At 41.8% G+C, this 12287-nt stretch overlaps 1 protein-coding gene across 2 annotated transcripts in view; it reads right to left on the reverse strand.

The window, feature by feature from the left end:
* The window catches only part of Ankrd30a (ankyrin repeat domain 30A), a 64007-nt gene extending 53824 nt beyond the window's left edge, over positions 1–10183 (reverse strand). Inside the window, exons 1-6 of one of the 2 annotated variants that reach the window (XM_021190076.2) lie at positions 9725–10183; positions 6947–7061; positions 6614–6787; positions 3931–4037; positions 1930–1991; positions 421–454 (exon numbers count right to left, since the gene is read on the reverse strand). In XM_021190076.2, coding sequence (XP_021045735.1) covers positions 421–454; positions 1930–1991; positions 3931–4037; positions 6614–6787; positions 6947–7061; positions 9725–9969 — 737 coding nt within the window. In that variant the 5' untranslated portion in view covers positions 9970–10183. The remainder of the gene's footprint in view (positions 1–420; positions 455–1929; positions 1992–3930; positions 4038–6613; positions 6788–6946; positions 7062–9724) is intronic. The other variant, XM_029535362.1, reaches the window with a different exon arrangement.
* Positions 10184–12287: the final 2104 nt, after the last annotated feature.

The following is a 12287-nucleotide window of genomic DNA, read 5'->3' on the forward strand; positions in this document are numbered from 1 at the left end:
AGAGAGAGAGAGAGAGAGAGAGAGAGAGAGAGAGACAGACAGACAGACAGACAGACAGACAGACAAGGACAGAGGAGCCACGGAGTACTTGTCTAGCATCAACAGAGCCTGGGTTCAGTTTTCAGTATGAAATTGGGCATGGTGGTCCATTCCTGTAATCCCAGCACTAGGGAGAGGGAGACAGGAAGAGTAGAACTTGAAGGACATCCTTGATTACATAACAAGTTTGAGGTCACCCTGGATTATATGAGACCCCATTTCTAAGCTCTGTGACCACTGTAACAAATGTTAGCCACACCACACAACATAGTTATCTAGCTCAAAGCAGAACACTTAACAAATCCCAGTCTCTTTCCTCTGCATTCTTTAAGCCATTAACATTTAATTTTAACAATTATATTATTATATATGCCTACCCACCTGGTTAAAGAGCCATCTTCAGAACCATTATCCACTATTAAGAAAAATAGAAAGTACATTTTAAACCAACAGAACAATGTAAAGTACTAAGATGTTATTATTATTAATGCTTTCTCTTTGGTACCACACCTAGAAAGAGTGTGGTGCCAAAGAAAGAATGCTAGTACTACTGATAGGTAACTAATCCATTAAGAATGTGTTGTCTCCCCTTCATGTTTATCAAATCCAAGGAGGAGGAGAATTTATAAAAACTATGATACCTAAAGGAAGAGAGCCAGTACTGACCACAGCTGGCTGAACACTATCAGACTGACAGCAACTGGCATCATTAGCAGAATCCATACTGTTTGTAGGATTTTTCTGGATTAATAGCACTGGGAACAATCACAGGAGTACAATTAATTTGTTATGGTGGGATCTGGCTCTCCCAGGTTGTTAGGCTACAAGACCGAGAGTGAGGTGTCATGTAAGCTAGACATACTGGAATAATAATGGTATGTCAATGTAGGGTTAACTAGTTCCCTTCTTTTGCCTTTAGATACAGGGTTTCTCTATGTAACAGCCCTGGCTGTCCTGGAACCCATTTAGTAGACTAGACTAGCTTCAAATTCAGAGATCTGCCTGCCTCTGCCTCCCAAGTGCTGAGATTAAAGGCGTGCACCATCACCACCCTGTTGGGCTAACAGATGTATCCACTACCCAGTACTCAGGTAGATGGTAATGACAATGTAAGAAGCTATGCATGTTTGGGAGTCCCAGGGTGTATGGGAAATTCTGTTTCTTCCTGTTAATTTTGCTGGGAGCCTAAAACTTCCTTAAAAACTAAGGTTATTAGGGGGTAGGATTTAAACCCACAATAGAACATTTGCCTAGCATACATGAGGCCCCAGGTTCCACTCCCAATGTGTGTGTGTGTGTGTGTGTGTGTGTGTGTGTGTGTGTGATGCGCAGGGAAAAACAAAACAAAACAAACAAACAAACAAAACATCCAAACGGAACAATATGGTATTCTCTCCTAAACTGAAGACTCTGAAAATACACAGAACTATTCTAATTCTATATCTAGAAAAGAAACAGATAAACATTATTGAAAAAATATTGTATTTACTTTTACTTGCAATACTTTATTAGTAATTTAAACAACTAAAATAACATTCTCTTAATAAAGTAATCTACTTGTTGTGAAATCCATTCTTACGCTAAACTCAGTTTGCTGTAATGTAGATGGAGAAAGCATACAATGTAATAACTGAAAATCACTTTTCTAATGGACTTCAGGGCCAAAATGAAAAGATTTCCATCTCCAGGAATGCTGTTGTAGACTGTAAACTTCTTTTAACTAATTTCTTACATAATCCTCCATTTTACACTGAGAAATAAAGAAAAGCATACAAGTGACACTGCCATAATGATCTGTGTTTTATATTGCTCTTCTGTGATCAAAACATCCTTCATCTCCATGGCTACCCAGGGAAGGCCCACAGAGCAATGCTTCATTAGGAATCTTACCTGGATTGCTGTTCTCAGAACTTTTTAGTCTCTTCCCATCATATTCAAATATTTGCCTGTTGCTATGTTTAAAAATGACAAAAATTATCGTTTTAATTCTGGTAGGTTAAGAAAAATACTAAACATATTAATTATATTTATAACAGCATTACAGACAAAATCAGTGCTAATATCAGGATCATATTCCACATGATTCAAATGTGCAAATGTCTGTGAAATGTCGGTGATGAACTGAAGGCAGTCGGTTAAATACATGCTAAGCTCTCTTGGAGTTCCAAGCAGAATCAGCATGAGCGTACGCTCACAGTTTCTAATAATGTTGTACTAGTCACAAAATACTGAGGTTCACCCTGATATTAAGGCTTCAATTCTCTGTGGCCATTTGAGTCAAATCAGTTACACAGTAATCTGAAACTAAATGTATTGGTCAATATCTCACTAACCCAGGTAACTCTACTATGACTGAACTATCCAATCACCCAGGGCAGAAAACATGAAGACTACGACTTGGCCTGGGCATTATTCCTTGTTTAATCAAACTCTGAACCAGTACTTCTCTCCATAATACTTAATTTCTACATTTATCTCTAATTGCAGTGGAAGGTAAATTGTTCTTTTATAATGGTTGGTCATGAGGACCTAGGTCTTGTAGGAGTGTAAGTGACTTTGACTTAAGAGATGTCTGCTGAAAAGCTTGTTAATCCAAATTTTAAATACTTTGAAAAGCAAAAGCAGATTGTGGGAGCTTGCTGGCCAGGCTGTCTAGAAGGGAAGCTCCTGGTTTATCGCTCTCCCCCGACTCCTTTAAAATGGGCTCTTTCACTAAACCAGATGTGCTTTTGGCTGCTTAGCCAAGCCTAGCAGGTCCCCCAGGATCTGCCTGTGTCTGCCTCTGCATGTTAGGACCACAGGCAAACTGCCTGGCCTGGCTATTTACACAGGGACCAGAGAGTCTAAGTGCGCTCCTCCTCTTGCACAGCAAGCACTACCCACTGAGCTGTCTCCTCAACCACAGTATAACCCAAAGGACATGTTACCCTCCTTTTTATATGAGCAAGTCAGGTGGTAAGCTTGCTAATATCTGAAGCTAAAACTATCTTTCCCCCCATTATTATCCACCAATGGCTTATTTTCATTAAAGGAAAAGATTATTCATTAAAGATTATCCCTTTCCTCTGCTCAAGCTACTTAAAAAAATATATTAGAAATACCTTAGAATATTAGAAACAAAACAGAAAAAAATAAGAAGAGCATATAATGTTGGTAACATGAACATTCTTCACGAAAGTAATTTAAAACAAAAAGAGTAAAAAGACAGGCTGATTTGCAATTTCATTTATGCTCAGTCTGGTACAAGGAAAGGGAGGTTTAAATGGTTGAAAAAAATTGAGAGGTCAAGGTTACTAATGTGAAATCGGTATAGCTAATATAAGATCATAGATCAGGTTACAAACATCACTCATAGTAAAAGGGAAGGTGAATCCAACTACAGATTGTCTTGCTTAGTGTGAATAACTGCTTGTCCACCCAACTAATGTAGGTACTGATGTGTCTCCAACATATCAATAATTAAGTTAATCTCTCCCTTCTTCTCCTCTCCTCCTCCTCTCCTTCTTCCTCCTTCTCCTCCTCCTCTCCCTCCTCCTCCACTTATACTTCTGAGTGTTTGTTATCACACCAGATTTTACCTGTTTAGTGTGTGTAGTATGTGGTGTATGCATACATGTGTAGGTGCACACACATGCAGAGGCCAGAGGAGGACAGTAGGGATCTTCCTCTATTAGGCTCCACTTCCTGTTTTGAGACAAGGTTTCTCACAAATCTGAAATTCCCCAATCCACCTCAGTTAGTAAGCAAGCTCTTGGGACCGGCTTCACTCCACTCCCCATCACTTGGGTTATAAGCACAAACAGCTATGCCTGGCTTTTACAAGAGTGTTAAGGATTTAAACTCACAGCAAGCACTCTTACCCACAATGTTTGAAAAGATAAAGTACTATACCTTCCAAGCTGATCAACTGCATGAATACTTGCTTTCTTCTTTACTAAAAATTCCACAATATGCTGTTTATTTTCCTTTACAGCAAGTAACATAGGTGTTAGGTCATCCTGTAAGACATCACAGGCAATCCATAATTCACAAATTACTGACTTCTCACCTGAACTATACTTTGGAATTATGCGATTGTGAACCACCCAGTCAAGCATCTCTTAAAGGCAGTTGTGCTAACATTTTTGTCAGTAGCTCTAATAGAACTAAAAGTTATAAATGACTTACTGAATGAGCAAAATTAGCATCTTCAGAGAAGGCCTCTAAATACAAACACCAAATGGCATTGACTTCTCTAGAAGTAGCAATCCCAGAAGATCCATCCATTAATAAACTGACATGACAAGTAAAGGGAGTCTCCAACTCTGCTCAAGCTTTATTTGAAAATTATTTCTTGTGACAAACATTAAAACAGAAGGAGTAAGTTTCCAGGAAACAGGTTGGAACACTTTATAAGAGTGGATGTTCCTTCTAGGCTATGCAAATTCGCTGCTTCTCCTCTGTTTATGCCAGGATTCTGGGATCCAGTGTCAGACACTCCTGCTTCAAGCGAGTCCCTAAGGAGGTGGGCACTGAATTAAAAGACCTAGATGCTGACGGACATGCACTGCTTATTACATGTTATCTTAGAGTGTGAAGGGATGCTGTTTCCACTGCAAGGGGCAGGAGCAAGGGTTACTCTTGCTCATGAAGAACCTGGATACTCTACTGTTTTTCATTTGTTTTTTACGCCAGCATCATTTTAATTGAGACTCAGGTGTTTTTGTCATTTAATGTCAGACAAAATATAAACCACCAACACAAATGTAACACTTAAGAATCAGTGGGCTAGGCAAAGGTGCTGAGACAAATACTAATGCCCGGGGGGAAGCTGTTTGATGAAATCACAATAAAACAAATCTCACAAATCGAAAAAAAAGAAGCATCCCAAAACACGAGGCATTACTGATACAATGAGAGAAGACCTGCCCCATGACAGATAACAGTCAAGATGTCAAAACACCAACTGACCTCAAGGGCAAACAGCAGAGCTCTCATCAGGAGAGCTGTCTGCATATAGAAAACAATATTACTAACTCTTGTGCTATCTCCAGCAAAGCTACCATTTATAGCTCCCTGAGACAGAAGAACAACATTTCACAACACACACACACACACACACACACACACACACACACACACACAAAGGCAATTCACAACAAACAAGCCACCACCGTAAAATACCCTTACAAGAGCCTGCCAAGATGGCTCAGTGGGTTAAAAAAAAAAAAGTACTTGCAGATGACTTGATCCCACAGTGAGAAGAGGAAATGGACTCCCAGATTTCATAAGAGGAACAAAGGAAAGCTATCATGTCCAAAACAATAGAACACAAACTCAAAAAATTAATGGGATGATAAATAAAAGAACAAACAGTAATCTGACCACAGAGAAACAGAATTAGGATGGGCATGAAGGTCAGATTCTGATAGGATAACAGTGAATGATGTCAACACTCTACTCGCATCTTTAGATAGCTCATTCAAACTAGAATTCAAAGAAACTTCAGAGTTAAACTACGACACAGACCAAATGCAGTTAAGCGATCTTCACGCAACAGGTATGGAATACATGCCTGTCTCAGCAGCCTCTCCGAGCTTCTCTAAAACATACCACATCCTAGACCACAAGTCAAGTCTAACATACGCAAAAGGACCCAAACCATTTCTTGTATTACCATCGTGAAAGAAAACTAGAAACCAAAAGCAAAGAAGCCACATAAATAGCAGGAGATGGAAGAAATCAGGGAGAAAATGTAAAAGTTCCTGGAATGAAATGAAAAAGAAGGCTGAGCTCAGCAGAACCTCTGGGTGGCAGAGGAGGCTCCAGGAGGAACATTTATAGCTGTTAAGTGCCTACACTGAAAAGTCAGAGAGTTCTTAGACAGCCTAACAATGCACCCCAGTCTTAGGAAGAACAAAAAGAATCTGACACAGAAGCAGTAGAAGACAAGGAACCAGAGGGACTGGGTCCCTGGAGGAGGAGTTAGGGATGATTGTGAGCCTCCACACAGTGCTGGGAACAGAACTCGGGTCTTTTGTAAGTTAGCAAGTGCTCTTAACCACCGAGCTATTTCTCTAGCCCTTAAAACATCTCAAGGGTAAAAAGGAACATTTTAAAAAGGCAATTGGGTTGAGAGGCAGGAGAACTGGGTCACCACGTAAAGGGTCTCACTGCCATGCCCTTCAACCCCAGTTCAACCCTGACACCCGTGCGGGTAACTCCCTAAAGCTGTCCTCTGATCTCCGCATGGCCACTGTGGCGCACACGCACCTCCTGCCCCTACAAATAAATAAATGACTGCAGTAAGAAGAGAATAAGACACTGGTTTAATCAGCGAGTTCCTGACTGATGTATGGATTACCTTTATCACACTCAAAGTACCTTAAAGGGGCAATTCTATTCAACCTTATATTCTAACCAATGGATTGAAACATTACTTAGGTCCAGAGACCTCGTGATCTTAGCATTTCTGAAAACATTCCTATAAAATACACAGCAGCCTGTTTTCTCAGTCCAGTCATGGTGACAAGAATGACCTTCACGAAGTGTCTCTGTGCCTTTGGTGATTTTGGAAATAAAGCCGTGGTTATACCTCGTTTTTGGCTTCTATGTTCGCACTGTGTGCGAGCAGTTTGGCTGCTATGGACGTGCTCTCACTGTAGACCGCGTAGTGGAGGGCGGTGTTGCCGCTGCTGTCCACCACATTTGGATCAGCCCCGTGGTCCAGCAGTATAGCTGCACATTCCTCTTCCTGGCACTGTACGGCCTGTTGTTAGTGCATCAAGAAGAATATAATCAGTTTAGGGATTCAAAATAAACACATCTTAGGCTTTACTTATTACTATATTTAAATCAAATCGATGTCTTTTTGGTCCCAAGTATTTAAATGAGCTGCATTGCAGCTGGAAGTGCTGGCTGCTGGTACCTTAATGAGGGCCGTGTTGTTCTCGCTGTCACGGGCATCTATCTCACATTTTCTCTCTACTAAGAGAGTCACCACTTCTGGATGGCCGTAAGCACAGGCAAGATGTAGAGCAGTCCTGTGAAAACCAGAGCACTTCTCAGTAAATTACAAAGTATCATCTAAAAATTCATTTCATGAAATATAGAACACTATGTAATGCCTTCTTTCAAAACAAGTATTTTTCTGTGGACAACAGTACAGTCTTGAAAATACAACCATGTGTGTGTGTGTGTGTGTGTGTGTGTTACAGCAGACAGACCCCTGAGACTTTTGCTAAGCGAAAAATGAGTTACATTCCTAGCCTAGAGCAGCCAATTTGCAAAGAAGTGTATATAGCCTGTGGATGTGGCTTAGACTTGGGTATCAACACTGCTTTAAGGTCTGCTGCTTATTAGCCATCACTTTTTCTGGACAAAGGCATTGGCCACAAAAGGCTGACAACCTCAATACACTCCCTAAATCCCATGTTAAAATAAGAACTGACTTCTGAAGTTATCTGGCTTCTACAAGCACAGCATGGCATATACACATCTTCACTAACCCACACATACATACACACACACATACTCTATCTCTCTCTCCTATCTATCAATCAATCAATCAATCATCCATCTCTCTTAAGAATATTAAAAAGAAAGAAAATAGAGTGACAGCCCTGGCCACAAGGCAAGCCCGCAGTTCTTGTATATGTGTGTGTGGGTGAGGGGCAGGTATGACAATGAGCAGATGAGAACTGGGGATGGAAAGGATTAACAGTACAGCAGCCAGCCCCAGGCTATGGATACAAAAGAATAAATCATATTTGAACCAATGGGGTGGATGGGTGAGATCCCCTGAATAACACTACTGTTTGCTGAGTGAAACACATCTCACTGATAAAGCCACACAAACTAAAGGATGGAAGCAGACATACTTCCCCTCACACGCATGATACAAAGCAACATAAAAATCAGTGCGTCTACTGGGAAGCCCCGAGAACATAAGCTTCAGCAGGAACACTGTTGTCAGCCTCGCACACTGTGTGCCTGGAAACGGACACTTCAATTCTCTCCTAACTTACGTTCCTGCTCCTACCACAGACACAAAATACTTTTTCTAATGTCCATAGATTACTTATGAATCTACCAAAAAAAAAAAAAAAAGCTTTTATGAAATCAAGAGTCCAAGGACTAGGAATCCACTTGGTCCTAGAGAACTTGCCTAGTGTATGTGAGGCTGTGTGTTTGATCCCCAGCAACAATATACAAATGACCAAATAAAAAAATTAAGAATTCAGAGTTTAAGTTTTTCCCTTATTGATTTAAAAGAATTTTCTGTAAAATAAAGATTTTTAATGTGATATTCATATATATATGTGTGTGTGTGTATTTATATATATATATATATATATATATATATATATATATATATATATACTGTGAAAACTTTGCAAGTATACACCCACTTTATCCTCAGATTTTGTTTAATGGGTCTTGAGAATGCTTCATTTTCAAAAGCTCAATGCTAGAATGTATCCTGAAGATACACTACAAACCTGCATTCAATCACCAATACACAGACACATACACGGATGTGTTCACACACACACACACACACACACACACACACACAGAGAGAGAGAGAGAGAGAGAGAGGTTCTGCAGTCATTCCTCGTCTCTTTGTTTTTTGTGTGTGTTTTCTCTTTTTTTTGTTTGTTCAAGACAGGGTTTCTCTGTGTAGCCCTGCTGTCCTGGAACTCACTTTGTAGACCAGGCTGGCCTCGAACTCAGAAATCCGCCAGCCTCTGCCTCCCAGTGCTGGGATTAAAGGCGTGTCGTCTCTTTGTTTTGTTTTGGTACTTTTCTCACTGTGTTTTCTTTTAATGTTTAACTTATATTCTATTAGGAATTTATCTTAGTGACATAGAAATGTCGCTAGTTTTCTCCAAACAAGTAAACAACCATTTCATTCCTAAGTGTTATGTTCCCAACTAACTGGGGTGTCACCAGAATCAATTTCTAAATTCTTACATATACTTGATTGGGTATGTTCTGGGTTTTCTATTTCGCCCTGCTCACTGCTGTGTCTCTTTGGCTGCTAGTAAACGACTGATCTGTGAAAACTAGTAGTTTTGCTTCTTTAGAAAGGTTTTGTTTTTTTCCCAGTCTCATCACAAAATCAAAAGCAGCCTAAGAAACTCAAAATTGTTAAAATGCTGAAGGTCGTATTTGGTTTACATAAAACAGATCAGGGTACTCGGAGTTCACGTTCTGGGAATTATCAATCTTCGACTCTAGAACATGGAACTATTTTCCCACTTCAAAATGCAGTAAAACAAACAAACAAACACCCCACATTCACACAGGTGTACGGTGATATAAGATGGATCCTGTATGTTAGTGGAAGAATTTTTAACCTTGAACAGAAACGTTTCTCCTATTATGTATTTCTACAACATAAAACATTCTTATATGTATGCAGAAAGTTAAATTGTTAGTTAACTCGCTTTACATAGCCAGTGAAGGGAACTGTCAGTGGATCAGAAACCAGCTGAAGTGTTTTTTGTTGCTGTCCTTGCAGTTCATACAGGGCAGGGTTTAGACTCCACCAAGATTTAGGCATTCAGAGCCAGGTGGGAAGAGTCAAGCTTCCTTAATGAAAGACAGACTCTAGCTCGGTCTTCCAACCCCAAAGCCAGACAAGGTGCATGCTCCCCCACCAGCTTCGTCCTGCCCCCCTAACTGCCGGGCCATTTATTACCTGTCCTTCTTGTCTCTATCGTTCACGCCACTTTTCCCAAGGATAAGGATATGTTGCACTTTGGCTACATCTCCCACGCTTGCAGCCTTGTGGATCTTGCCCATATCCTTGTCGTGAATGTGGTACCTGGGCACGTGGGAGCCACTAGCACTCTCACGTCCAAAGCCCACGCAGTTGCTGCGCGAGCCGCCAGAGGGGCCTAAGGGCGATGGGCCCTTACTCCTGAAGCCAAAAATCTTCTTCATGGCAGAGGGTACGCCCCTCACAGGCACCTTCTTCCCCGCGTGACGTCGGCTGCCAACACAACGCAGCTAGGGCACTTACTGAAAAGCCGGCCTAGATGCACAGGATCCCAACGGGAAAGACGCTGCATGGCCCGGCAGGTTTTTAAAGCACAATAATCGCCAAGCCGAGCTGCAAACTAGCAACCCGCGCCTTCTTGCTGCCGCGCATGCTCACACAGGGCCGACAGCGACCCGTGCCCAGCACGCATGCGCACGGCCAGGCTCCGCCTTCTCTGCTGTTCGGGAGGTCGGGACACTGCAACTCAGCGGGTTCTCTAAGCCGGGGTTTAAGGCGAAGGTGGGCAGTGTGTTCCCAGAGGCCCAGGGTAGCCACGGTTTGGGCGTGATCGCCGCAAGCTTCAACAGGAACGGGGAGCGCTCAGCACCGCGGAACCCAGACCCAGCACTCAGGACTACGGGCTTTGAGGGCGCCTGGCCGGTGGGCGCAGAACCTTCTATTGCTGCAGGAGCCCGGCTTCCCTGCTTAGCTTTGGCCTTGTGTTTCAGTGGCAGTTAAACCTATTGGGGAGTAAACCGATTGGACTCTAGGTAGGCGATAATCAAAAAGTAAACTACAAACAACATGGATGGAATTGTGGCGTGGAAGAGTAAGGGAAGAGCTAATCCGTTAAGTAGTTTGGGAATTAGTGCAATAAATGATTGTGTTTCACAGCCTACAGAGTCAGTGAATGAGTTAGACAAGCTGTTGGGAGGTAAGAAGAAAAGGTTGTCTGCATCTGGGTTCTGGATGAAACGATGTGATGTGTGTAAATTTTTGGTTTTAGACTTGGAAAAAGTAATACTTAGTAAACAGTTTTCCAGTGTAAGTATTTATCTTAACGTTTTCAATTGTTAATAAACTTTGTCGATCTAAAACCACAACTCACTTCCAAGGGAGTTCGTGCTTAATATGACCTCCAGTGGCCGCAGGAACACAGATTCAGGCCATCTCAAATTCTGTTTTATGTCCCAATTTTAATAAAAACGACCACAAATCACACGTTTCAAGTAGTCGTGGGAACGTCAGGTAAGTGGAGGGTTTTTTGTTAACACCCTCAGATGGCAGTTGATGAATTTCTTACCCCCTTTGGCTGATGGGAGCTAGGAGTCCCAGTGAACATTTACTTCCTGGTCATAAAGAAGCTCGGTCCTATGCACAGGAGAACAAGATGGCTCAGTATAATTTGGTTCTGGACTTACAACGTTCAAAACTTGCCACGGCTGTAGTTCAGATCACTCAGTTCCTATGGTACAGCTTCTTTTTAAAAAAATTTTTTTTTTAATTTTTAAATTTTTATTAGATATTTTCTTTACATTTCAAATGTTATCCCCTTTCCTATCCCACCCACTCCCCCTGCTCCTCAACACACAGGAGTCCTACTTGTGCATGGTTTGGGTCTGTTATACATGCTGTACTCACTTGGAGTGATTCCACATGTTTTTGATTTGACTAATGATGCCACTATATTTTTTGTAATAAAAATGGAAATAAGTTCTATTACTACTTTTATCTATGTGTGTGTGCACACGCATGTGCATGTGCATGTAAAACAGAATCTCACTTTAGTCTGAGCTACCCTTGAACCTTAATGATGCTCCTCCTCTGCCTTGGAAAGCTGATGTAGACCACTACTCCTGCTTTCTGTCTGTCACACTGCGCCTGCTTTCTGTCTGTCACACTGCTCCTGCTTTCTGTCTGTCTGCCACACTGCTCCTGCTTTCTGTCTGTCACACTGCTCCTGCTTTCTGTCTGTCTGCCACACTGCTCCTGCTTTCTGTCTGTCACACTGTTCCTGCTTTCTGTCTATCACACTGCTCCTGCTTTCTGTCTCTCTGTCACACTGCTCCTGCTTTCTGTCTGTCTGTCACACTGCTCCTGCTTTCTGTCTGTCACACTGCTCCTGCTTTCTGTCTGTCACACTATTCCTGCTTTCTGTCTATCACACTGCTCCTGCTTTCTGTCTGTCTGCCACACTGCTCCTGCTTTCTGTCTGTCTGTCACACTGCTCCTGCTTTCTGTCTGTCTGTCACACTGCTCTGGGCTTTGCTCTGGGTCTAGATAACTATCAGTTATTCTCTGCATTTTGACCAGCTGTAGATTGCTTTAGTAACCTCCACCTGTTGCAAAAAGAAGCTTCTTTAAGAAGGGATGAGAATTACACCCTCTGTGGGTGTAAGGCGAAGTATTTAGAACGCAAGTATAGGGGGCTGGAGGTATGACTCAGCCGATAGAGCACTGACTATCCTGCACCCGTGCGATAAAGACTAGCATTGGTCAG

Source organism: Mus pahari, chromosome 2 (genome assembly GCF_900095145.1).
Source record: "Mus pahari chromosome 2, PAHARI_EIJ_v1.1, whole genome shotgun sequence".
NCBI classification, from domain to species: Eukaryota; Metazoa; Chordata; class Mammalia; order Rodentia; family Muridae; genus Mus; species Mus pahari.